The sequence below is a fragment of the Lutjanus erythropterus genome, chromosome 15 (genome assembly GCF_056507025.1).
Source record: "Lutjanus erythropterus isolate fLutEry1 chromosome 15, fLutEry1.hap2, whole genome shotgun sequence".
Lineage (NCBI taxonomy): Eukaryota > Metazoa > Chordata > Actinopteri > Lutjaniformes > Lutjanidae > Lutjanus > Lutjanus erythropterus.
This window is the reverse complement of record NC_139331.1, coordinates 19,151,816-19,179,699: the sequence shown is the minus strand read 5'-3', so window position 1 is coordinate 19,179,699 and position 27,884 is coordinate 19,151,816. Positions and strand designations below refer to the sequence as shown.

The window sequence follows — 27,884 nt, the reverse complement described above, 5'->3', positions numbered from 1 at the left end:
ATTGTTGTCAGAGTAATTAAGTGTTTGTCCAACTATTCCTTTATATGTGCAAATGCATGTTTAGATTAACAGCTGTAATTATTAACATTTAAATGTCCTTTGTTAAGTGTATTCACACTTCACAATCAAACGTCAAACAAACTGATTCTTGTTGGAAGCTTCTGTCTTCATATCACCATGTACAGTCCCAAAATATTTTTCAGTAGTGGTATTAACAGTATGCACAGGTTAGTTCCCTAATTGTAGCTGATGTTAGCAGTTGGTCTTACCTTTAAATATTTATTTAAGTCAAATATTGAGTTCTTGGATGACAACAAAACAAAATTTTCATGTTAAGTTTTGTAATGTGTGCACACTGCACATGGTAGTATATTGTTTTTTGTTTTTTTTTAAAAAAAAAAAAACTAAATATAACTCTCATCATATTATGTATTTTTTTCTGTAACTGTAATAAAATAGAGTGACCTGATTATGTAATCCTGTTAATATGAGAAATGAGGGGGGCCAACAGGGGCACACAGCTATTTTGCCCAGAGCCCCCCCTAATGGGCTGAACCGGCCCTGGTTCCATATGAGGAACAACATTACTTTATAGTCTGCTGGAAAACGTAATGGCAATACTGCAATGTTGTTTCCTATAAACCTTTATGATTAAAATGTCATCTACTGGTTTAGCAGATAAGATTAAGCTTGGTTCTAAGAAATGCATGTTGTGCAATTTCATCAATTAACATTATGAGTCAAATTTCCAAAAACTGAAATGGCTATGGTTCTGCCTTTAGTTAACTAAGAAAAATGATCAAGGATGCTTCATACAGTGCTGTAATTTCTTATGAGCAATGATGTTTTTGCTTGTTTTTTAAAGATTTAAATTTTTACATTTTAAATTTAAGATTTTATTTTTAAATCAATTTGGTATTATTAATGATCATATGGGAATGGAAATGGGGTTAGATATATCTATGTCTTATATTTTATATGCACTATATATTTCTTTATTTTACCTCACAATGGGCTAATTATTCTGATCAAGCAAATTGCCCAACATGCATCAGTCAGCAACAAAGCTGAATTTTATTCACTTGGCTACATATGACATTTCAACCACAAGAGTTCATAGGAAACTCCATTACAGGTCCCAAGAAATTTCCAGTGGACAATTAAAGAAATACCCTTTTCCAATGATCTCGCTCTCGCTTTGTCTTATAGTAAAATGTTCCAATTTGAAGGTCGATATAATTGAGGACCACAAATTGTTTACTCCAATCAGTGATTGCATCCGGCGCTGATTGGTCAACTCCCTGCATGTCCCGCCCCTGTGATGCTACAACAGCCCCTCCCTCCTCCTGTCTCTGCGGCGCACAACCATGTCATACGAACAGCACGCGGAGGGCGGAAACGGCAACTTCACCTTGTCTTTTAAAAAGCCGACAGACAGACAGACAGACAGATAGATTCACCCTGTCCCCACCGTGAGAGTTAAAGGTCAGACACAACGGCGGCGGGAGGATGAAATAGTCGGTGTTTTTATTAAACAGGTGGTGTCAGTCAGGACACGGTCACCTTTCTGTCGTCCTACTGGATGTATGTATGCGGCTGTCTCCCGCGAGCGCTTCTTGGGACATGAAAACACTCCCCACGCGCCTCATACCGTCGCATTCACCTGTCCTCCACGAGCGGCCACGATGGTCACATGTCCTGTTTAATGGTCGAGGTAGGTACAACGTACCTTTACACACACACAGGCTGTACACACAGGCCTGGAAACGAAAAACAGTGTTACATTCATATAATGCCTCAAAATAGAGTTTAACGAGTGAATTGTGTGTACGTGTATGTGCTGTGGAGTTACTATGATATACTTTTGTGATAGTATTCTCATATGGGCTAAAATGTTTTGATTCTAAGAAGTGAGTTAATAGTGACCTTGTATTTTTATGGTAGGAATAGTTATTTTTATTATACTCTTATTCATATATAACCTCTTCTATAGGCTTCTGTAAACTGCAGTGATGGGTTACAGTAGGCCTTGTGTATTATTGCAATGTGTCACGTCAGTGTATTGACAGCTTTACAGCAGTCAACCTGCAGCCTGATACTGCAGACCACATGTAGACAAGAGGGCAAGTGTGCAGTGGAGGCAGCTATGATACATCTGTAAGGAAGGTCTGGTGTTTGTGTTTGGTTTTATGCTGCAGTTATACAGTCACGGATGATTAATAAGACACAGTCTGTTTACAGGAGGCGCAGGTAAAGCGACTGTGCAAGAAATCCATTGTAAAAACAAGGCAGTTTATTTTTGTTAGTATTATTGTTCAGTTAAAACAGCAGTTTGTGAGACAAACCCCTAACCCATATATTTTGCTCAACTTCCTGTATGTCTTCTGAGCTTTCAAGCACAAAGTTCATTCGTGAACTTGGGAAATATTTAGTCTCGCCGAAGGTCCATCTTTTAGCTTTATACAGAGCTTTCTAACACATCTCATGGTTTCAAGTTTGCTTGGTCGTCATGGAGATGGCTCAGTTGTCATCTGTAGCACATTGTGTAGCATGTACGGTGTTTACTTTTGTCTATTATTTTTTTTTAATTATCAATCATTGCCTGTTTCAGAGCCTTTTCCTCACTTCCTTTGTTGTATTGTTCTCTGATTGCTTCTCTGTCGATTTTTATTTAAAATCTTTTGTTTCTTCCCTGAAAAGTTAAAGTGGGACTTATAAAAGTGGACGTTATACACCTGCATTATTTTATACATTATAACATAATATTTATTTAATGCTAGCCAGTTACAATTTTAGATTTGATTTGCTGTCATTTAGGATGGAGAAACATTAATATTTAGAAAAGATGATGAAGTTTACAGCAGGATGTATAAGAGTTATAGTACAACAGTTTTTCACCACCTTCCCAAAACTCACAAGGGGGAGTGCTAACATAGTTCCACAGCAGCCACACTGACGAGGCTGCTGCCTGCAGATGTGTCTGCAGGCGTTTTTTTGTTCATTGGCTTGTGTTAGTGCAGGAATTGGCTTATCTCAAAATGCCAGTTAATCAGCACGATTAATCACCCGACTGATTATCACAGGTCATCTATCACTACTGTATTCAGCAGATGGTGATGTTATAGTTGCCAGTAGTATTTGATTTATCATGAACTTTTTCTAAATCCTTTCTTTTTTTTTTTTTTTGTTGGCCGTTCTGGTGAATGTACAGGAGACAGTGAACAGACCTGCCCAGTGTAAACAGTTTGACAGCAGCTAGCCATAAGCAAAGACACAGATAGAGAGAGAGAGACTTTGACTGGAGAGCTGTCCAATTGAGGTGAATAATGATGTGAGGAAGAGTTAGAGATCATGGAAAACATTTGACACAGGGCATCCTGTAAACATGCCATAACCACGTGGGCTGGATGAGTGACGCGTCATTGCCTCTGGTTTGTCTCCATCCACCCGTTTCCTGCCCGCCAGTAACCAGCAGTGAGTTACTTTAGATCACCCACTCGAGGTGTTCTTTTATGACTGTCTACCTTCAGAGGGGCAACACCGAACATTGATATGGGTCCAGTGTATGTAATAGCAGATAATGTATTATGTGTCTGTCAGGTCAGCTGGAATACTTGATTTTGCCTTCATGTTTCTCTGAATCAACCCAGCTCAGTGCATTTGGTCCACTCTCACTCCTGTCCACTACACACACCAATGTTGAGCCATTCTAAGTATTATAGCCATTACTAGTTATTATAAATAGATGACCTCAATTGGGAAATGTGCCGAGCTGACTCCGCCTGAACTGCAGCGGTTGTGGTTAGACTTAGGACCTGACCTCAGATGAGGGTACAATGGCAGATTACCACAATATTGTTGTACTTCATCAATTTTAACTTATTAGAAAGAGATGAGAAGGGTATTGTTAGCATTAATCTACAAACAGGGATGAAAAATACTTGGCGTAGTTCATCATTTCTGTCATATGTCTAGATAAATTGCCAAACATTTGTCAATTCCAGGTGCACAAATGTGAGGATTTGCGGTTGTACTGTGTCATATGATTATTAAGCTGAATATTTATGGGTTTTGAACAAAAAATTCTGATTTCTGACTTAGGGCTGCACAATTAATCACAATATTATCGACATCACAATATGGCCAAGTGCATTATTAAATGTGCAGAACCAGAACTAAATCACAATTTTGTGAAAGAAGAAAGGTATGTGAGATAACTGCATTATAATGAAGTACTGTGGCGCTACATAGATGCCCTTGTAATGTGAATTTTGAAAAGCGTTTTATAAATAAAGATTATTATTATTATTATTATTATTATTATTATTATTATTATTATTATTATATTTAATTTAAAATGGTATCGTGACACATATGCTGCCTTTTAAAAGTATTGTGCCTCCTGTGAACTACTTTCTGAACATTTTATATAAAAAACAACAATGAAAATGGTTGCAGCCATAATGTTAATTAATGGTTACAGTGGTCCTTAACCTTAACTGTTCACCAGCTTCAAATGATGATGGCGAATGTTTCACTATTAACAGCCTGTAAAGGGACAGTTCACCTCCAAATAAAAAATACATATGTTTCATCTTACCTTTAGCTATGAATCCATCTAGTTTGTTATGTGAGTTGCTTAGTTTCGGAGATATCTGCCGTAGATAGTTTTGCCTTTCCTTGAATATAATGGGCCCCCAAAAAATACGTTTGAAAAACTTAATGTGTGTCTTTCCAAAAATCATGACCCTGTTATTCAAGATCCAGAGACCTTGTAGTGAACAGTTTCATGTAGGAACTATTTTCCTTTTACTGTCTATCTATTGTACCACTGTGAAGAGGGAAGCGTGCATCTACTAATGGATGAAAGACTTTGAAGTTAAACATGGTGGCCAAACCATGTGATGCAACATCACGTGATGCACTGTGGCCCAAAAATACTTTTTCCCACAAACTTACATTGTGAAAAAATTTCTGTAAAATGGTGGATACACTGTTTTGAACGTTGCAAACGCTAGGACATGACTCATTTCACTATCAAGGTTTATAAAGTCTAGAAGAGACACGTGATTGAATTATTTTATCCTCATTCAGTTTGGTGGAGAGCTAGACCAGAATACATGAAACTCTTCATGACAAGGTCTGTGGATTAAGTCATGATGTCTTTAGAGAGACATTGCTGCTGAGTTTTATAAAGTGTAGTTTTTGGAGCTTTAAGCATCACAAGCTGAGTCAGCTCTATGACAGATGGCACCAAAGCTCTGCAACTCACACCAAAATAGTCAAGATGGACAAATAACACTACAGGTAAGAGGAAAAACATTTATGTTTGATTTGGGGGTGAACTATCCCTTTAAGTAGGATCATATTATAATGCAAAAATGATATGGACTTAATGTGATGTATAATGCTGTGAATTGATTTATTATAGAAAATCTGTCTGCTATCACTACTTCTGAAGAACAAAAATACTTCACTTGAACGTGACACAAGAAAATCTTTAATAGAAAATGGCTATTAAAAAAAAAGAAAAAAGACTTAAGACCCCTGACCATGAAGACCAGCCATATGGAAGCTTATGATTAATGTCCAAATCATTGCCACTTTATGCTAGCATGCTGTCTGACTGACCCACTTTTTCAGTGTCGTTGGCCAACACACAGACATGTTGCTACTAGAATGGCAGATGCCACTGTCCCTAAATGCACTTACCCTTTCTTACTCACTAAGATGAAAGATAAGTCTTTAAACAGAGAAAAATCACACAAAATCAAGCCTTCGTCTGGAAGTTTTTGACTCCCAGAGTGCCTTGGAGTTACTTTGTTATTTTTGTGCACATGTGTATCCTTATCTAAAGAGCACCTCAAGCAAACTCAATTTCAGGAAGTTCAGGAAGGGCTCCTATTCAAACATTTTTACACAGTTACACTCACTAACATGATAAAACATTCATATATTAAGATTGAGTTATTTTAATTGTATACCCACAATCATTTAAGCTGAGTTAATATCCCATATACCAGTGGTCTCTGAGTGAGAAGCCTTGCAAAGAGGGTCACCGTGACTTTTCACACAGTTTCTATTTATTAGCGAGCTTCATTGATGCTCTTTTGATAGCAGCGTGTATTTTGGGGTGTTGTAATATTAATCTCAGCCTCTCTTTCTCTCTCCCACAGAGGTGTGGAGCAGTCACATTTAAAAGGTCGGAGCAGAATGCCATACAAGTTCGCATGCTGGGTAAGAACACTAACTGACCTGAATACCTCAAAGGGTTGTTAATATATGTAGTTGGCTGCAAATCAATAGTGCAGAATGTGTCCAAATATTTGGTAACCCTGTTTCAGGCTGTCACAAGCCTTTGGCCAAGTGTAATCTCTGTCAAACACTGAGGCATATTTGCTGCTATCTCTGTATACACTGTCCAGTTGCATGGCTCAATACAGTGAGTTTCATAACCCTGGAAAAAGTCCACTCCAGTCATGTTTTTGGAAGTTGTGTCTTGACTGGAGACAGTAAAATGTAGCTGTTTATCGTAACAGTCTCAGACCTTGGAAGATTCAGACCTTGAAATGTACCTAAAACTATTTTTTCCATATTAGCGTCAAAGTTGTTTAAAGGTTCCCTGAAGAAGTGCTTAGTTAAGTGCAAGTTTGAACCTTAAGCACACGATAAAAAGATGCATTGCAAGCCATTGTGTAAATTTCAAGTGAAAAAAAAAAATTGCACACGCGTGTACACATTAGGACTGACACGCTGCCTGGAGTACTCTGATAATAACCAGGATACTGTGTCATGTAAACACCTTATCCAGGTTACTGAACATCCTGTTGGCACAGAACTGAGTGGTTGCCATGGTGACAGAAACCTGGATAATGTTAGAATCATGTATGCAGGGATGTGAACAGCCAGGTTTTTCATGTTCCATGTAAACGCCATATCCTGAATATGTTCAAAACAAGGTAAGGCCTCATAACCAGGATGCTTGTGCACATGTAAATACAGTCACAGAGTGAAAGTGAGCAACAGAATGAGAGTGATGATGCTGCTCATAGTGGTGCAGCAAGTTGTCAATCTGACAGTAAATGTACAGTACAGGTTACAGTGTGTCAGTTAATAAATGCTGCAGCTTCTCAAGACCAAGAAAAATCTGGTCTCATGCTTCTCAACTGCTGGAAAAGTAACAAAGTAAGCTGCGATGAACAGGCCAAGTTTAAGATAATGCTGACGTTGTACCTTTACAATGTCGGCCCCGTTGCAGTCATATCCCTCTCAAAAGCTTTGTAATCCAGCCTTGAACTGCAGCATCTCTTTTGCAGATGTGGTAAAATAAATTCATGATGATAAATCCAACACCAAATGTGTTCTGCAATAATTTATCAAAGTTCCAGTGTTTAAAACAGTTGTTAGCATGTTGTTAGCCACCCAATGGCAATCCCAAGATGCCTTCGGTTGAGTCTGTCGACCAGTCAGAGGCTATCTTCCTGACTTGTGTGTGAAAGTGCTGATCCATAGATGTATTAATAGATTGATGCACTGATCTCAAAATAAAATTTGCGCTAATGGTGGTAATGAGCTCGACCTCATGGTGGGAAACATATGACCACTGTATTGCAGATGCAGTTATCGTCACAGTCCTAGTTCACATACTTACATGTGCACAAACGCTCACAGACTGAAATGTAGATACAAAAACTTGGTGCTGTTTTCTTTAGACAGGCCATTACATTCACTGGCTGACCCACATCTCTACGGTGTCCTGCCCAAAAACGTGACCAGTGGCATCATTAAAGACAATCAAAAAGTGCAATGCGGTGCAGAAACTGAGTGGAATCTCAGTCGCATTGTAGACTGTGTGTGCGTGTTTGTGTGTGTGTTTGTGAGAGAGAGAGGGATCTTTTGGAGCCAGCAGTCCACTGGCTGCCTCCCAAGTTTACTCATCCAGATATCTTTCTCTCTCATTATCACTGTTTCATTGTTTCTTACTTTCCGTCACATGCCTTCTTTTCACACGTTCACACAGTTACAAATCTTAGTTCTATTTGCTTGCTGCTTTTGTAAATGTATTCATGTGTTCTCAACAACAAAAGTCACACTCAGTACGATTTTGTCCCGGCATGATGTGATCTGCCAGTCTCAGATTTTTATACATTTCTTGCGAGCTCCAACATGAAGAAGGATAGTTTCCCTGTTGTTGGTCTGATTGTAGGGCTGATTAGAATTATGATTTGGCATCATGGGTGAACATACCAAGTTCACTGCAGTCAGGGCCAGTTGGTGCTGACAGTCTGAGATAAGAATCATACAGTGTGTCCAATTACAGTCCAGTCATTTTGGCTTGTGATGTTGTCACTGCCTCTTACAGTGTGTTAGATTTTTATGATGGGAAGCACAGCAGATTTCACATAGCATGAGAGAAAAAGATGAAAACAAAAAGAGCAAAGTGCAGTTTGTTGTAAGTGAGAATAATTGTATAATTTAGCTTTTTCTTTCCCTTTTTGACACAAAGAGCTTCATTTTGACTGTAATCCTGATCTACCTGTCATCCAAAAAAATTAAAAACATCTGCGTGTGTGTAAGTGAAAATAGTAATGCGTTAGGTGAGGTAGGCTATATAGTCTTTGTACGTTTCAATGATCTTAAGGGATGTTAACAGTAGGGTTGGGCAGTGTCTGCTGACGTGGTGTATGAGGAACGTCTACATCGCGATTGATGATGAGGGCAGAGGGTTCTGTTTTTGACTCTATTAGGAAGGCTGCCTCACAGCAGAAAAGACGACTTTCTCAAGTGAGCAGGAAGAATTCTCACCAGCTCACCACTTAAGTCACTGCTGCTTCCCACTGTGGTTCAGACAGCAACCTCCAACTGTCTCACTCAGCCGAGAAAACTGGCTCACCTGCGAAGGGAACAGACAGATCAACTTTAGCATCACTGCCGCAAACAAGCGTCCGACATAGATCCCCATGCCAGGTTTAAAAGGCTCTTTGTCTCCACATCAAATGTCAGTAACGGTGCGTGTCTACAGGGCTGTTGTTGTTGCCGCCGGTTCCCAACATTGGATGCCTCACCAACATTGGGCTACACCCTCTGCGCAAACACTTCTGGCTGCACCTGATTGGATGAACGCTCACTCATGGGTCTTGTGTTGCAAAAACAGTTAAAAGAAATGTGCTTCTGAAAACATTTTGTTGAGAAATAAGCCATGCATTTTAGAAAGTTTTAGATTGACGATGCTAGTTTAAAAGTTTTCGAGAGGGTTTTCCAGTGGGGGTGATGTCCCTTATTTATGCAAATGAGTAGCAGCCAATGTGATGCCATGTCTCTCGAAAACACCCCACTTTACTATGATAATGCATTGTACTGCTGCTGAAATAGACCATCAATGGGAAGTGTAGAAATGACAGATTCTGTGGATGTGTGCTGTGTTCAGACTCTGAAAGTTAGCTGGCTAGCTATACTAAGGAAGCTAAGCTAAGAAATAGGGCAAATAACCTGTAGCCTGTAGAAACGAAACGCCGCCATCACCTATGTAACCAGGTATCTTTGGTTTGCCTAATTGGGCAGGTTTTAATAAGAGAATAAACGAGACATGAAGACATAGTGCAAAGACCAGCAACAGCTGCAGCTTCTTTTTGTTTTCTCACTTGACACCTCAAAAACAGAACTTAACCAACAACTCTCTTAACAGCAACTCTGAGGGGACGCACTACCTCAAATACAGAAGGCCTTTATACCATGATATTATAATGGTAGAGCGCTCAGTGGTTGATGACAGCCATCAGCCCAACCCCAATTCACTGCTTAAAAAAGAAATTGGGAAAGAACTTGTTGAACATTTCCAATCAATCAAGAAGTCTATAAATTTCTTGCTGTTGGATTATAGGTTTTAATTGGCAAGTACCAAATAAGAGAGAAGTTATTTTTTCTCAATGACCCCGATTTAGGCCTACATTAAATATCACTGCATGCTTCTCACAGTTTCTCACAGCCTGTATCTTTTATCTTAGCACTCTTTGTCTCATGATTCCTTGCAGTCAACTTCTTGCGTCTGATATGTGACGTTCAAGGCTATGTGACTGTCTCTGCCTGTCTGTGTGTGTGTCAGTACTTTTGTCTGCATGTGACTGTTTCTCAAGGGAACATTTCCCTGGAAAAATGTAATGGTTATGTTAGCACTGTGTCCTTCATAATCACGCACATGCAAAGAAGAACAAATAGGTCTCATTTGCTTACATTGACGTAATTGTATTCATGTTAATTAAAATCTGGTTTTCAGCAGCCACAGGAGAGCCTTTGGGTGTGTGTGACATTGAAGGACAACAGAAAGAGATTTGTTTCCAGCTCCTTTGAATATCTCCCAAGAGTTTACCATTTTGATCACATGTTGCTCAGAGGTCGTAGTTGTGTTGAAACCCAAGGCTGGTTAGTCACCTGCATGGACAAGAGAGCTGAGAACAAATGAATCAAAACAAATCCGCTGAAGTGTTCATATGCACGTTGAGCCTTAATGAAGGGTGACTCACAGCATACACCTCGTCATCCTCTCAAGCAGAATAAGTTGATTATTCTGTTCTGGCAGACTCTACTCTTCTGACATTATGGGTCCTATTTAAACAATCTAAAGCGCGTGGTCTTAAGTGTATGGCACATGCATTTTAGTCATGTCCAACTCCAATTCAGCAGTGAATAATCTGTGCGCAATGTAAGGTATGAGGCGCAAATGGGTGTATTTAGTCTCTTAATTAATCTCTTAAGGTCTGTTTTGGGTTTAACATGAATTAGACCAATCAGAATGTCATCTCATATTCCCTTTAAGTTGGAGAATGAACAAGGATGCTGTGTGCACATTTACACACAAGGCACAGCAGCTTTTTTTTTTTTAATCTCTCAACATGCCGACTGGATCGGTCAAGATCTTATGTTAATTAATGTTCTGTGTTCCTCTACATATGAAAAATGCTACACACACAGATTCATACAGTGAAATGATATTTGGTGAAGTGACATTGCTGTGCAAATGGAAATGTTTAAAATTACTGAACGCAGCCACTCTAATCATGCTTTGCTCAACAAGATTTAAGAGTCCAATGACTCAGCTTCGATCTTTTCAGCTTATCAGCCATTTACTATTAAACAGGACGTTAATTCTTACAACCCACGGATTAACTGCAGTGACGTAGAGGGAGAGCGTAAGCATGTTGTGAACCCACCTATGTAGGCACATCTTACTATCTGAATAATGTGGCTTTTTAAATAGCAGTAAAATAGTGCACCATTGAATTTAGACCAGGTTTTTGTCGTTCAATGACACAATTAAGGTTGTCAAAAGTATCAATATTTAAAGACTTTTTCAATGCCAGATGTTTAAAAACAATATAATACTAACATTCATAATGAAAGCACCCAAAAAAAGGTCTAAATGCTTGTTCAAGATCTCAGTTCAGTTCTGTGTTTTTATATAATTTTTTGTCATTGTTTGAACACCACCTGAGGAGATCACCTTGGGCTCTGAGAAATCTGATGAGCTTCTTTTAATATTTTTCATTATTTTCTGACATTTTACTTTAAACCCTTAGTTGAATACTTGGAAAAAAAAAAGATTTTGTTGAAAACCTGTGCACAATTCTGATCTAGTTTTAAATCAGAAGTCTACACAGATGTTGGATGCTAATTGTTATATTTGTACGTGTCTGTGTTACGGTCCGTGTTCCCGCTGACCTCACCATGAGACAGAAGCTGTGTCCATGAACTGAAAGTCTCACGGGCGTTCACACAAATCCTATTGGTCTGCCATTAGTGTAGCAGCATATAGTGAGAGTGAGAGAGCGTGTAAGCGAGCTGCGAGCTATGAGCGGGGAGGGACTTTTAGACTCCACAACAACACCGGCGCAAGTGAGACTAGAGGGGAGAGAGAATGCGGCAGAAGGAGGGAGCAGACCGTCAGTGGTCGACTCTGGGAGAGAGGAGGAAAAGAGACAGATTCTCACTTCTTTCTTCTGGCTTCTCCCTGCTCCCATTCCCTGCATTTGTTTTGCCTTTTTTATCACTCCGCACCCATTTCTTTCTGTCCCTCTGTCTTTCCTACTGCTGATTCTGTCTCTTCCTGCAGTCTTTATTCCTCTTCCCGACTTGCTTATATCTCTGTCTGTCCTCCTCTTTCTCATCTATGGCTACCTGACAGTCAGCATCTCCTTCCGCTGTCTCTTGCTTCCTCTCCCACTCTCTTTTTCACCACCATCTTTCTTCATTTCCTTCCTTCCTTGCACCTGTCTGTCATCCATCTGTTTTCTCTTGGTGCGAGGATGCCAGTGCTGGAGGGGCTTTGGGGCCCAGATCTCAGGATGCGGGACTCTGGTCTTGGCGTTGGGGTCGATGTCGGAGTCTGTCCAGATGAGGCCCCCCGCTCCCCAGTCTGGGGGCCTCTCAGGATGCCTCCTGTGACCTGCGGCGGTGGCCTGTCGCTGGCCCTGGAGCTTCCAGCTCTCATACGGCAGCTCAGGGCAGCCTGGAGGGCTCGGAGGGGAGGCCCCCTGGGGCCCGGGAGAAGTCAGGCGAGCACTTGTGTGGAAGCAGAGAAGGAAGAGGTAGAGGTGGCGAAGCATGACATAGAGGACAGGAGCGCTCATCTGGAAGGTAACCTGCACATAAAACATGTTAGAAGTACAGTAAAGCTTATAGGAGTCAGATTTCTTATAAATGTTTAATGTCTAATGTATGTCCCTTTATGAATGTGTAGCACACATTCCTTCATAATGTGTAATTGTTTGTGTCTTTGTTTTTGTCTCTTTAAAATAGTGGTCAAATAGTGAAAGTAAAGATACCAAAAACTCCAATACCATGAAAAAAGTCCCGCATTATAATGTATTTGTTGTGTACAGCATTTGTTGAGGGTATAAAAAATTATCCATGACAATGAATGTTTTAGTTATGTATGTGCAATTGCAAAACAGACAACATGCAGCAGTCAGTAGCAGTCCTTTTATGAAATAAAATAAAAATAGAATAATTAACCACATAATATCATGGTAAAGATCGTCTGTATTTTCATTGTGATATCGTGATATTCAATAAATTATTATGTCCTTAGTGGCAGTGTTTTTTGGCAATTCACATGTCATGAATAAAGGTTCCGGACTTGGTTTTGTGCATTGTGACCATGCCTGACTGCACAATTTCATTTTTGACAAGTGCATGTGTGAGAGTATGTGGCAGATTATCTTCGACAAGCACGCCTCTGGCCGTATGTTGACGAACGCGTGTCGGAGGGTGTTGTGGGTTGAGATGAGGTTCACCACAGTTCAGGCAGAGCAGACAGTGAAGTGAGGGATTTGGGCTGTAAAACCCAAGAGTCTCCATTAAATAAAGCTGTTACCATCTGCTGAGCTGCAGCTGCACTGATGACAGTGACGTTACGCCATCAGTCGAACCTCCGTCTGTCTGTTTGTCGGGAGTGTAACAGCGATGACGCGAAGCAACATTGTTGATACTTTAATGTGAATTACTTTGAGAAGAAATGATGTGACATAAACGCATCAGATCTGATGATCTAATCTTAGACTTTCTGCCTCATACATTGATGTCATCTTATTGTTAGTGTAAGATTGATACAAGCACTGTGTTTTTGATAATGGTGGTCTCATTGCCATTTAGTGAAATGAGAATGACGCAGTGATAGATTTGACTTGACTTTGATATTCAGTAGGATTATACTTTAAACAGTAATCACTTTATGATAAGTATTGAACATAAATCTTTATTGTGGTTTTTAAGAGTTATGATGAAGTGATGATTCACACTCTGGGGAATCACCTGTGCGCAAGCACTGACTCATAAGGTGGAAAATGGACAAATGTACGCTGTTCACTGCCTGTGACTTTCCCTCTGCATCATGATGACCTTATTGTTTGATGACTCCTTACAGAGCGTGAAAGGCTATCTGCACAATGTTTTGATTTCACCACATACAACATGTGTCGAGACGCTGTGAGATCTCGTCAGCGGTGATAGTGAGTCATCCTGACATTTACCGTAGCAAGAAGCTGAGAAAGGGCTGGGAAAAAAAAAAGTAAATTTAAGTAGATACAACTGAACTGACCGACCTGTGTTTCAGAGTTTAGTATTTTAACAATTCATTTTAAGATAGTTAATTAAATATATGTATGTATATATATATATATATATATAAGCAAAACATTGCAGAAGAGAAATTCTCTGGGTTAAAAACAAACATGAAAAATATAATTTGCTGTATATAAAGACAGGAAATATACTGTATAAAAAAATACAAAAACATTTCCTGTCATGTTCTGCACTTGTAATTTTTTTCTGCTTTTTGTGTTTAAAATAAACCATTAAAGGAGCTTAAATGAGATGATTTAATATTCCTCTTTTGTCCAAGTAAATTGTTGACAACTAACTGATTAATTAGTTATCAGCTCTAATTTTGAGGTAGTCTGTGAACAAAGCATCAAACTAACATATGCTGGCTTGTTCTGATGTCATCTCTCTTTTACATTCACTGCTAGCTGAGTGGCTGTTTGAATTCATGTGTCCAGGTAAAGAGGCATTAGCTGCCACTTTGTCTTTAAAACAGTTTGCATTCAAGTGTTGGTGCAGCACATGGCAGTGATGTGTGTTTGACTAACAGCCCCAGAGCACGATTTGTGCCGTAAACACCCACAGATTCAAGCAAAGCCAAGTGAACACATTCGTATCAGTGCCCCGTGTGTGAGTGTGTGGGTTATCTTGTTTTCGTATTTAGAATCAGGGATTTAACCTCATTTTCAAGTGTGTGTCAGTATGTGTGCATGTGCAGTGAGTGTTGGATGAGGCGCGTGTTCACTGCTGCATCTTTAAACACCATTTCCTACTGATTCACGTTTTCATCCTAAATGACCCAGTTCTGCGCCACGCAGAGACAATGACCTATTTACCACAGAGAGAGTTAAAGGGGGGGGGGGGGGGGGGCGAGACGAAAGGATGGATCAGAAGGGGAGGGGGGTGTTGTTGCTGAACAGGAAGGAATGAAGGATGATGGGAAGGTTCAGGAGGAAGGAGAGAGTAGAGGAGACAGAAGTATGAGAGGAATGAAGGATGGAATGAGACATACAGTAAAACAGAAGTATGGATGGAAAGATGACTCCTGTGTGAGTGTGTTTGTGTTTGTGTTTGTGTTGGGGGTGTGATCTGAGTGTTACTGCGGTGGTTTTTCCACTTGATGTATTTCCTCCTCTTCTTGCCCAGCAGCACGCGGGATGAAAAAGCAAAGAGGCTTTCCCCCTTTTCTCCTGTTCTCGCTCAAAGTAGGCCAGCAGCACTCTTCTGCCTCACTTTAACAGGCTGAGTCACTTCCCCCAAGCAGTTTACATTTCTTTGTCCGACTATAAGATGCATAAATAGGGAATGACGCCACTTTTCCACTGTTTTATATTTTATGTATAGCTAACTGGGCTGCATAGCACGTGCACACACCTACCAAAACCCAAACCCGTGCCGGCAAACTCTGCCTGCCACCTTGGCAGCAACACACGCTTGCAAAGCAAGATCTGGCAACCCGAGGGTGTTACCCCAGCGACCGTGGCCCCATTAACAGGTAGTTTAGCTGCTCTCATAAGCGGGAGTCACAGAGGTGATGTGAATTTGCAACCTTAGGGACATAATACGCTCCAGTTCCTCACATCTGATCTGTAAATTATTCAGTATTCCCATACTTAGTTTTTAGCTTATTCAAGTGTAAATTTCATGCGTGTGTGAGTGTGCTGTGACTTAGGACCTAGTTCTGTTGTGTCTTGTTGTCTCTGGCCTCAGGGTTTGTGTGCATACTGCACATTTTAAACAGAGGCGGTTTTCAAGGATCCATTGTGCTGTTGTGATAAGTGCTCACACAGCGAGGATTAAAACCCTAAAGGTTACTTGTGGGACTCTGAAGACACTGAAAGAATTTAGACAGTAGACAGAAAATGCTTGATATCGTTTAGAAAATGGGCAGTCAGCATATTGGAAATTCAGTCTTCAACTATATGAGAAGACGTGGTTGACTGATAGTGGTTGACAGCTGATGGATGATACACAATGCTGATATCAAAACAAAAAAAGTAATGTGTAATTCTGTTAATACATGCACATTACAATCTAATATTAAAGCACTTGTACTCAATATCAGCGTGGTGCACAGCAGGTAATTTGTTTGCAGGCACAAGCTTGCAAGCTGAAGGCTGAAAATAATCACAGCTGCGTTGAAATTCAGTACAACAGCACAATCATGAGTGTTGTATTGCTTTTATACCAACTAACAGTTCTACAAGCAGCATTTATTAATTAACAATAAAAAGCAACAACAGATTATGATTTCTTTGTTTATTTACTCCACTGGAGACGAGACTGTTGCCAAGCAGCACAGATATTTTTCTGCACACAAGCGTTAGCTTGTTAGCTACTTTTTGAAGGCCGACATGTTACCGCAGTAGAGCTCCCTCAGCTTAGTTGTCCCGATGGATCAATAAAACTGCCACAAAGCTACGTTCAGCTCAGACTTCTCAACGGACTGAATGTCCATGTTTAATTTTTTGAGACTGGTATGGACTGCTACCACACAGACTCTGGTGCAGTTCGTTTTTGGTCTAAAGCAAACTAACAAAACATGATAGAAGGTTTGTTATTTTAGCTGATTTAAGAAGCTAAACCACTAATTAATTCATCTGCTGATCATGAACAGATGTTTAAACTGCTATTCTTGTATCCTACTGTGTGTAAGTGTGTGACAGTGATCCCACAGTAATAAGCCCTGAATCATTACTGTACAAGACGACTCATTTTCATCTGTCTGTGGTTACTACCTTTTAGTCATTGTAATGTTAATGTGACAGTAATTAGAACGCCTGTAAAGTGGGGTGATGGTGGCTCTTGTCCAATCAAAGTACTCTTAAATGATTATTTATCTCATGTTTTTTTTTCTCGAACATCTAAGAGTGCAGTTATTGTGTTGGTTGAAAAAATAAGAATTGTGTGAGAGAACTGTGATCTCAAGTCTTAGGGAGAAAAATAGTGATTCAAATTTTTGCAAGAATTGTGCAGCCCTAGTTTGCAGACAGTTTTTGTTTGTCAGACTCATCACTGAAATCACTGGCTAATGCCGATTAGAGTTGATACAGATATCAGTAACAGAAAAAGCTACTGACACTGCCTAAAATGCTGGTATCTGTATTGGCAAGTGCAAGTCTGTGCACAAATCTGGGACCCTGTTACTTCTGAGCAGCGTCCTGTACACCATTTTTCTTTCCAAGATGGTGTCATGTTCTAACAGCTATATTGGATCAGTACACTGCATCGGCAGATGTGCACAAGTATTGGTATCAGGAAGAAAAAAAAATGGAAAATTGGATCGGAATGCCAGTAATCTCAAAATGCCACACAATCGGCCTAATTTATTGGCTGACTGATTAATGAGTCTATCAATAATGATTAATATTTATTTTAAATGATGGATATCATGTTGTAGAATCAAGCTTCAAATAGAAAATCCTTTGTGTTTGGTGCTCCTGAATGAACCACTCCAGCCAATCTGCATCAGTGTGAAACTACAGTAATTATTGTATGCAGAGCGTACACAGTCACTGCAGCGCTAATGTGATAAAAACAAAGTGTTCAGACACCATCACAGCTGCACGGCGGCATGAAATCCATTCTCTGTGGGCGAACTCAGACCAGATGCATGATGCCCTGGTGATTCAGCGATGTCAAAGATCCTCTTGTTTCATGGAGGCCAATTTAAGAACAAGTCTAAATCTGATTTTATGAGGTTGATCATGTTGAACTTCACTGGGACATGTACAGCCCTGGAGAACACTTTGCTCCATTGTCCTCTCGTCACCCCTCCGGCTGCTCGACTTATAATTCAGCCATCAACCTTTTTCTTGCTTTCGTCTTCTGTTTCCTTTGCTCGAGTGTAAACACTCACCTCCTCTCTCCCCGTCCTCCTGGAAAGTGTGATTCATGGTTCCTGGGGGCATGTGTGCCAAAAATGTCCAGCACAGAACATCAGTAATAACACCAAATATGTATATTTCTTCAGCCATCTTCCTCTTTTTTTCCATCCTCTCTTTTTCCTCTTTCTTTCTCCGTCTGTATGCAGCTGATGGCAGACTGAACACTGGTCATGCTGGTGTGTTGCTGGTTGAGAGACGAGGCTCCTACCCGCTGATTGACCTGCGAATCCTCAAAAGTAAGTCTCCTGACCCATTTCAACATTAATCAGCCTTTTCCACAACTGTCAGTCCACAAACACAACTTTCAACTATTCGTTTTCCTAGAAAGTTTTTTTGTCAACAAAAACAGTATAAGATCATCAGAAATCCCATGAGAAAAAGATATTTCTGTTATTTAGCCTACCCTCACTGATGTAAATGAGGTGGACAGAATAACAGAAACACCTATCACTATAATGCCAGACAATTCAGCAACACCACAAACTGCAGCCTCCTAAAGTTAAATCAACTCCTCTTTAAAACAGTGTCAAGAAAAACTGAACCTTATACCCTTCATGAGGTTTGGAGTTTTTGTAGGACTGTTAGTTTTAGCTTGGTGTACCTAATAAATTGGCAACCAGATTAATATCAGTTGCTTTTGTTTTTGAGACCCCTGGGCAGGGGTCGGTATTAACTTTTTCCTCAGCGTCCTGCGGCTGTCCTGAATTCTACTTTTTAATTGTCCTAAATCTAACTGCTGTTGTCCCACATTGAAGATCTTTTTTCATTCTATATAATAAATGCATTTAATTAACTTGCATTACTTTATTGACTCACTCTGGTCTGCCATGGAAGTTCTGCGAGTTGTATCTGCACTTATATCTAGATAAAAAAAATTAAATCACTCTGGATGTTTGGCCACAATCAGTTTTCATTATTTTTTTAATCACTGGTTGAGTTACTTTTTCTTGTGAAAATGCAAGCCTTTTTCTGATCGGTATACAGCGATGGAAATTTACATTTACACACTTTGGACATATACAACATTTGAACATATTATAGTAAAACCTTTATTTTTAACACTATGCTAGTGTTTAACTTTTATGCATTTTAATGTTGCTGTAACACTATGATTTATTGCTTATCGCCTATGTTTTATTTGTTTATTTGTATTCTGAATGTGCTTCGGCTACTCTGTATTTTGTTATAGTCATGAATTTGTGTAAGCACACGTCTGACGTGACGTACAGCTTGTCCTAGTGCCACCTCACATATTTTGAGTTTGAACTACAGTACCAGCAATTAAAATTATATGTACAATACTCCATGAAGTGTAAACATAATAATTTTACTGTCTGTGTGACAACGGGGCATCCTTACTTTCAAGCGATGCTCCTGTGGACAAAAGTGTTTTCATTGCCTCAGCCACAAAATATAACTTCAAAAATAAAATAAAACTAAAATTATCCAAACAAAAATCTCCTTCTGCTTTTTTTAACTGGCTAATTGTAACTTTGCCTGGTAAAGATTAAGTCTCTCTCTATATATAAGTCTGATAATTCTTTAGGAATAACTAATTTTCTCTCTCTTATTTGCTTTTGTAGGTTATAATGGCATCAGTATTAATTGAGATGGTTCACAACCAGTTAAAAACTACTAGTAATACATTTAATATTCTTTTAATCTAAATCACTGTTCATATTGTTGACATAGTTGATAAAGTGTGATGTAGATCAACTCCAACATGTCATGAACCTCTTCAGCTTCTTTGTGTTTGACTATTTCTGGTTGTAGACCTCAGTGAAATATGGGACACACTTGTTTCTGAATAGTGCTCTGGGGCAGTATCAGGGTAATTGTGCATTAAATTCGGGTTAAGTGTGTTTTCCACACATTTTTCTACTGACCTGATGGAGCATGAACTTGCTCCTTGTCCCCAGACAATTCAGGACATCTTCAAGCTGTTTTCAGATGCTTATCTGCGACTCCTGCTCCACTTTGTCACTTGTAGATAACATTTGTCAGCTTCTCTGCATGGTCTGGTGAAGTACATCATTTGGCTTTGTAATTCCAGCCAGTGCCCAGCAGGGGGAGGTAGAGTCCGGCACCAGGAGGAAGGTGAAGCGTCTGCTGAGCTTTCAGAGATACTGCCACGCCTCCAGGCTGCTCAGGGGGTTGGTGCCCCACACTCCTGGGTCACTGCACCTACTGGACGACGATTACCTGGGTCAAGCTGCGGTAAGAACACTTGTGCAGGTGCACAGGGACCCTGTATCGTTCATGTATTAATTGTGAATCACAGATCAGTTCTGAAAACACTGTCTTTTGTTACAGCACATGCTATCAAAAGTTGGCACCTGGAACTTTGACATTTTCCTCTTTGACCGTCTTACAAATGGTAAGACAGCTTTATGTATTACTTAAAATTTAACAGATGTTACATGCTTCAACAATTTAACCATTGCATGTTATCAAAAAATGTCAGTATCTTCTTTTTTGATACAATTTATTTTTTTTAATTGTTTTTCTCACTGTTTTCTGTATTGTTATTACACACATTGTGCTCTGTAGCATGTGACTCCCAGATATTTCACACTATGATTTTGTGTGCTGTAGGTAACAGCCTGGTGACACTCATGTGCCATCTCTTCAATGTCTACGATCTCATTCACCACTTCCAGCTGGACATGGTCAAACTACACAGGTTTCTTGGTAAGATGCAAGTGTCAGTGTTTACACCATCCATCCACTTACCCACTGTGTTCTTCAGCAAGAAGTGTATTCTAAACTCTTAACTTTAGAAATTTGCTAAACGATATCACTCCATTTACACCTGGAATTAAAATGGAATCTGTTTCTAGGTACATTATTTGCATAATAAACAAGCTGTCCTCAAGACTAAAGCCTGTGAATAACTTGAGGTGATGAAAAGTTTACCAAATGTAATGCATTAAGTTATCTCTTTCGCACATACCATCACGCACAAAGTTATTTCTTTCTGTTTATCATTCATTTGCTTTCATTTTTCACACAGTCCTGTTAAATCATGCATCTTTTGGTGCCTTCATGGTACAGGATAGATGTGTAATCAGTAATCAAAGGCGTCTCTCTTTTGACTTTTTGGCTGCTCCCTTTCTACGTTTGAACAACATATATCTTTTTTCAGCTAAAAACAAATGTCTTTATCACTGTTATATTGTGTATGGATGCCAGCAGGTCGTACAGATTGTGTTTACACATGTGGAAGATCCAGACACAATGTGAACCAGACTACCAGGCAGATCCAATCATACAGTACAGCAGTAACTGATGTTTATTGTATTGAAATTGATTACATTTACCTGAACACCAAAGACAATATTTGTTTTAAACCTTTTAAATGGTCAGGAGTTCTGGTTTATGTTCATATTGTTTTTCATGTCAATTGTCACCACTACAGAGAAAGTATCTGCTCTTAGAAAAGTGTACTCAGCGGTCTTTTTGGCGGTACAGCATGCCCTCGAAAGCTTAGGAGGGTTCAACTTTTCAGGAAAGCCCAGACTGACGTCAACCGGTTCTTTGTCTGCAAATCTGTCATCACAAAAGAGACACGGGGTTAATTTTCACAACGTTCACTTACACAACGTTGTTGTAAGTGAATATTAATCCAGTATCCATGGCATGCTAAACGTTGCTATCAGATACAGGAGAGTAACAATGAACTGTGTGTTGTCATGGAAACAAAGTCTGCAATCAGTATTTTTTTTTTCTCACACAAAATGTATGAAGACTACTGAGAGTAACATGATTTTTATCCACTCGTCACTGGACAATGAAACTGTTATACTGGTCAGCGTGTGAACTTTTAAATCATAAGTTGTTTATGAATGCTTATGATCTTTCATCACCTACATAAGTTACTGTGGCTTCAGTTTGTTTACTTTGTTGTCACAGGTATTGTTTAACATGTGCAATTATATATTACACATGCAACTCTGCTCTGATAATCAAATAAAGGCATTTGCACGACTGTTTCAGTTGTTGTGAAAGTTACGTGATGATGAGATGGTTTAACTGGGTTTAACCTTGTGTTCTGTCTAGGCATGGTGCAAGAGGACTACCACTCCCAGAATCCCTATCACAATGCTGTTCACGCTGCTGATGTCACTCAAGCCATGTACTGCTACCTGAAGGAGCCCAAGGTAATTCATAATACTGTATTCACACACACATTGTCTTTCTGTTTTTGTCTGTCAAACACACACACTCACCAGTCCCAAGCTTCTCCTTGACATATCCTATTAGCGTCTCCTCCACAAGGATAATTCCCGCTCACTTAGACCCGACAACACATCTATCCACAGCCCACAGAAATCCCTGAAGCCCTCTGACCAGATTAAGTGTCTCTGCATCTTTTCCTTCATACAGTAATTGCATTTGTGTCCTCTGTTGATCCATAAAGCACTTTGTGATGGATCTATTTTGTTAAAAGCACTCACGTAAATAAATTTAATTCAACACAGCACATGTGCTAGAGTGTTTGAGATGAGAAGCTCGCAGTATAACATGTCAAGCATGACGCTTCTCCGATCAATATGCCATTTTATTTGATCATTAAGCATTTATCTTCACCCTGTGAATGACCCCATGTGACGCATTAAAATCCAGAGGTAAATGCAATTATTCAAAACCTATTTCTTTTGTATTTGGTATTGATAAAAGTATGTCCTCTATGGTACTTAAATTATAAAAGTAATTTTTGTTTCCCAAAATGGGAAACACAAAAATACAGCTGTATAGGTTAAAAAGGAGAGTAAAACGTTTTCAGTTCAGAAATCCAGAGCAAATTTGACAATGTTAAAGTGACAATCAGTTTATAGAGGTTAAGTATAAGGGCACAACTAATACAACTGATGAACCTTTTTTTATGTAGTGTATCCCCCTGTAAGGATTAAAAGAGCTCGAGTCCTGCACCGTGTAAACACCCTCGAACACAATGAAAAAAAAACTGTCCAAATATCAACAGATGCCACCAATATGTGTATCAATCATCATTGAGAAACTAACAACATTAAGGAATCTGGATATGTGGCAGGATAAACACTATATTCAGCTCCGTGTTGCGTCTCTTTTGAATGTTGGAAGGACAGTTTAGCAACAAGTGTCCCTCCTACATGAGGAATAACATTTGCCCCGTGAACCATTCGTGTGTTGTAGCTGGCGGAGCAGCTGAGTCCTCTGGACGTCTTCCTGGGTCTGATGGCAGCAGCCGCCCACGATGTGGACCACCCTGGGGTAAACCAGCCCTTTCTCATCAAGACCAGACACCACCTGGCATCTCTCTACCAGGTACGCTCGGGTGTGATGACACGCGTCGGTGTGTGAGTGAACATGTGCTTTGGGTTTAGTGTCCAGCCTGTCACTGAGAATGTTTGAAACACATTTTCAATGTCATCCGTCTTGTACAGAACACGTCCGTGCTGGAGAGTCACCACTGGAGATCCACTGTGGGCATGCTGCGAGAGTCAGGACTGCTGTCACACCTGCCTGCTGACATGTCGTAAGAACGATGCAACATTTTTTAATTATTTTTGACTGCGTAGAGAAACACATGAACCAAGTGTAAAATAAATGTTCCGTTTCGCAAGTTTAATGTGTAAAGCCTGTGATAACTTACTGATAAATATACACTCACCGGCCACTTCATTAGGAACACTAGTTCTGGGTTGGACCCCCTTTTGCCTTCATCGCTGCCTTTATTCTTCATGGTCTAGATTTAGAAGCATTTTTTGGTCCATATTGACGTGATGGCATCACATGGTTGCTGCAGATTTGTCAGGTGCACATCCATGATGCAAATGTCCTGTTCCACCGCATCCCAAAGGCGCTCTGTTGGACTGAGATCTCGTGACTGTGGAGGCCACTGGAGTACAGTGAACTCATTGTCATGTTCAGGAAACCAGTTTGAGATGATTTGAGCTTTGTGACATGGTGCGTTATCCTGCTGGAAGTAGTCATCAGAAGCTGGGTACACTGTGGTCATAAAGGGGTGGACAAGGTCAGCAACTATACTCTGGTAGGCTTTGGCATTTAAACAATGCTCAGTTGGTACTGAGCATTGTGTGCTAAGAAAATATCCCCCACACTGTTACACTACCACCACCACCAGCAGTCTGACCCGTTGATACAAGGCAGGATGGATCCATGTTCATCCATGTTATTCACACCAAATTCTGACTCTGCCATCTGAATGTTGCAGCAGAAATTGAGACTCCAATCTTCTATTGTCCAATTTTGGTGAGCCTGTGTGAATTGTAGCCGCAGTTTCCTGATCTTAGCTGACAGGAGTGGCACCCGGTGTGGTCTTCTGCTGCTGCAGCCAATCTGCTTCAAGGTTCGATGCGTTGTGTGTCTTCTGCATACCTTCTGCATACCTTGGTTGTAACAAGTATTCATTCTCCTCTGATTTCTGGCATCAGCAAGGCATTTTTGCCTAGAGAACTGCCGCTCACTGGATATTTTCTCTTTTTTGGACCATTCTCTGTAAACCCTATAGATGGTCGTGTGTGAAAATCCCAGTAGATCAGCAGTTTCTGAAATACTCACACTAGCTTGTCTGGCATCAACAACCATGTCACATTCAAATTTAAATCACCTTTCTTCCCCATTCTGATGCTCAGTTTGAACTTTAGCAGGTCGTCTTGACCATGTCTACATGCCTAAATGCATTGAGTTGCTGCCATGTGATTGGTTGATTAGATATTTGCGTTAACAGGCAGTTGAACAGGTGTAACCTAATGAAGTGTCCAGTGAGTGTATATTGCTGGGGTGCAGATAGAATCAAAAATGAACACAGGCATGAGTGGTTTGGTCGTTTTGGTTCAGTGGCATCCCCTTCTACTCTGCAGGCAGGACATAGAACAGCAGCTGGGCTCTCTCATCCTGGCTACAGACATCAGCAGGCAGAATGAATTCCTGCTGACCTTCAGAGAACATCTGGACAACCAGGACCTGGACCTTCAGCTGGCTTCACACAGGCACTTTATATTGCAGGTACACTGCACACACCCACCTGATACACACAGTATGTATACATGCATTTTTCTCAGATATTCAAATTTTTACATGTGAATCTCTCCGCGTTTGTTGCCAGATTGCCCTGAAGTGTGCAGATGTTTGTAATCCATGTCGGGTTTGGGAGCTGAGTAGACAGTGGAGTGAGAGGGTGTGTGAGGAGTTCTACAGACAGGGTGAGTAACATGTCCTCTTAACTCAAATCAAGATCAGAAAACACAAAGAGAAAATGTACTTTGTGTTTTATGAAAGGGATGGCATATAGTACTTTTAAACTGTAGTGTTTTTCATGTAAATACATAAATTCCATGAACACATGATGTGTTACTATACTTTGGAAATAATTTATAGTCTCAGTTTTACTTCTAATTATTAATAGAGCAATTATCACACAATTTCCCACAAAGCCCTCTGCGTTATGTGAAAAGATGATTGAAAGAAACTTTAAGTTCTTATGCTGTGTTCATGTGATATGGGATGGGTGTTAGAGATCATATTACATTATATTACACTTATTTAGCCGAGGCTTTTATCTAAAGTGACTTACAATAAGTGCATTCAACTATCTGGATACACACACAAAAGTGCAAGAATAATGCAAGTTCATCAACATCAGCAAGTACAAAAACTTACAGTAGACCTTGGTAAGGTCTTGGCAGGTTCAGATAGTGTGCAGACATCCGACATATTGATGTTTGACCAGCTTTCATCAAAGTGTTAAGATATCACCCTAAATATTTTCTGTTGATCTGCATCAGTATGATATTTTGCAAAGGCTTCCCTTGTATTCATGTGGATACTGATTTTGGTTATCAATCTGACAGGTGACCTGGAGAGAAAGTTTGAGTTGGAGATCAGTCCTCTGTGTAACCAGCAGGCCGATTCTGTCCCAGCCATTCAGATAGGTGAGTACACACATGTGTGCAGCAGTTATTTTATTCAGTGTCATCATTTATCCCTAACCAAAGATGTTTCTCAGCCGACTGAAAGATGATCTGCCCGTTTTATTTTGTTCTCAGGGTTCATCTCCTACATAGTGGAGCCTCTGTTTGAGGAGTGGCACCGCTTCACAGAGCCCAGCCTGCTCAGCCAGACCATGATGGGTCACCTGCACAAGAACAAGGCGCGCTGGAGTCGTCTAAGATACACACACATACCCTCAGACACGCAAACACACTCCCACGCCGAGCAGCCCGAGCCTGATGGAGGAGGTGGCGGAGGAGAGGGGGAAGACATCCCTTAATCTTTCCTCTTGTTTCTTGAGATGTTTCATCTTCCTTTGTGAACGGAGGAGAGGAGTGTTCACGCATCTCCTTTTTTGTCCTCTGGCATATTTTCTCCCACCGCTGGTTGGTCAGAGGCTCTAAAAGTGGGAGCACTGGAGGGGAGTCTGGCTTGGATTCATGAGAAGTGGCTCCCTCTGCTGGAGCGAAGGAGCGCTGCAGGGAAATAAAAGGAAGACGGAGAGAGATTCGCAGTCTGGCAGATGGCTGGATGGATCTTAGTAAACACCATACACCAATTTGACAAAGTCATGCCTTTCTCTTTAAACCCTGTGCTTCAAAGTATCTGAGAAAAGCAGGAATAGAATTAAAAGGTTGTGGCCGGAGGCTGAAGAGGGATCGATGAAGACAAATATTAAAGTGTTTGCACAATGCTGCTAGTACAGTAAAAAGAGATTAAAAAGCCAAAATTATATACAGGTCAGCGGGACTGTGCTGGAAAAGATGGCATAAAATATATGAAAGAAAAAGAGGAATATATGAATATATCCACTATATTATGCTTTTTAAACTTTTAGACAATACATATTGTATTAAGCTCTTTTCACTTTTATCTCTTTTTGTACAGCTTGCACTTCTCTTGGATGCTCTTTCATACAAGTGTCTCACTTGTCTACTTTTCACTAAAGTGCGTTTTTAACTTGGGCACTTACTTGGTATGTTATGGTACTATAAACTGAATAATCTGTTCTGTGTGTAACCTGTAAGACTGACTGAACTGGCCAATGCAGTTAATGACTTGACAGAAAAGTGGTGTTCGATGGATGTTTTTGGAGAACACAAACAAGAGCCATTTTTTAAAAAAATCTTTGTGTTCATGTGATGTTATAAACCGTATAATCTGTACATACTGTGATGTATGACCTCAACACTTCACATGCCAAAATCTCAGCAATGTAATAACCTTTTTACTGGATATGGAGACTATATGACTAGATAGATTTAACTCTTTGGCTGGAATGTACCAACAAGGTTTAATTTTTAAACCTTACTAAACCAGGTGATTTAACTTGAAATTATTTTTTACCAAATGTTTAAACTTTAAGCTTTTTGTTTGTTTAGTTTCTTTTACTTTTATAGATAACTAGCAAACAAAGTAACATTCTGTTCAGTTTTTAGCTTGCTCGCAAACAGTATAACTTGTTTTTAAAACAACTGTCTAGCTAGTTAGCTAACTTTTTGTCAACTTTTTAGCTACATAGCTAACAAAATCTTTTTTTTTTAAACTTTTATGTAGCTAGCAAACAATATAAAGTTTTTGTTTTTTTACTTTTTAACTTTTTGGCAAACAAAATAACATTTGGGCAAACAATACAATGCTAAGTAAATACAGTGTGGAAAGCTAACACTCTCTCTGTCTCTTGTATAATTCCTAGGTCCTGACAGCACTCAATTTTATTTTTTATTTTATTTATGTATTTTAATTTGGATGAGCAAACATCTCCAGATTGATTAAACCCTGTTTGATTTTGGTTTACATTCCTAAACTTGGATTTACTAAACTGAGATTAGTCACTCATCTTAAATCTAGTTTTGCTAAAAATCTAATGAGAACTTTTCTTAGATTAAATTAATCTTTGTTGGTACA

General features: G+C 39.8%; 1 protein-coding gene across 1 annotated transcript; it reads left to right on the top strand.

The window, feature by feature from the left end:
• Window positions 1-1,368: 1,368 nt before the first annotated feature.
• Window positions 1,369-27,116, top strand: LOC146314320 (3',5'-cyclic-AMP phosphodiesterase 7B-like). The gene is made up of 15 exons (XM_084737799.1): window positions 1,369-1,714; window positions 6,177-6,237; window positions 6,639-6,642; window positions 12,299-12,630; window positions 18,128-18,217; window positions 20,035-20,198; window positions 20,295-20,358; window positions 20,577-20,672; window positions 22,041-22,141; window positions 23,157-23,288; window positions 23,408-23,499; window positions 24,848-24,992; window positions 25,093-25,189; window positions 25,838-25,918; window positions 26,033-27,116. The coding sequence occupies exons 1-15, from the start codon at window positions 1,694-1,696 to the stop codon at window positions 26,254-26,256; spliced, it is 1,704 nt and encodes a 567-aa protein (XP_084593925.1). The 5' UTR covers window positions 1,369-1,693; the 3' UTR covers window positions 26,257-27,116.
• The last annotated feature ends 768 nt before the right edge of the window (window positions 27,117-27,884 follow it).

What these genes read in the sequence shown, in the direction of transcription:
- LOC146314320 (XM_084737799.1), top strand. Translation starts at nt 1,694, where the DNA reads ATGTCCTGTTTAATGGTCGAG. An exon ending in TGACCTGCGAATCCTCAAAA is followed by an intron (nt 18,218 to 20,034) that starts GTAAGTCTCCTG and finishes TTGTAATTCCAG; the next exon opens with CCAGTGCCCAGCAGGGGGAG. An exon ending in CAAACTACACAGGTTTCTTG is followed by an intron (nt 20,673 to 22,040) that starts GTAAGATGCAAG and finishes TGTTCTGTCTAG; the next exon opens with GCATGGTGCAAGAGGACTAC.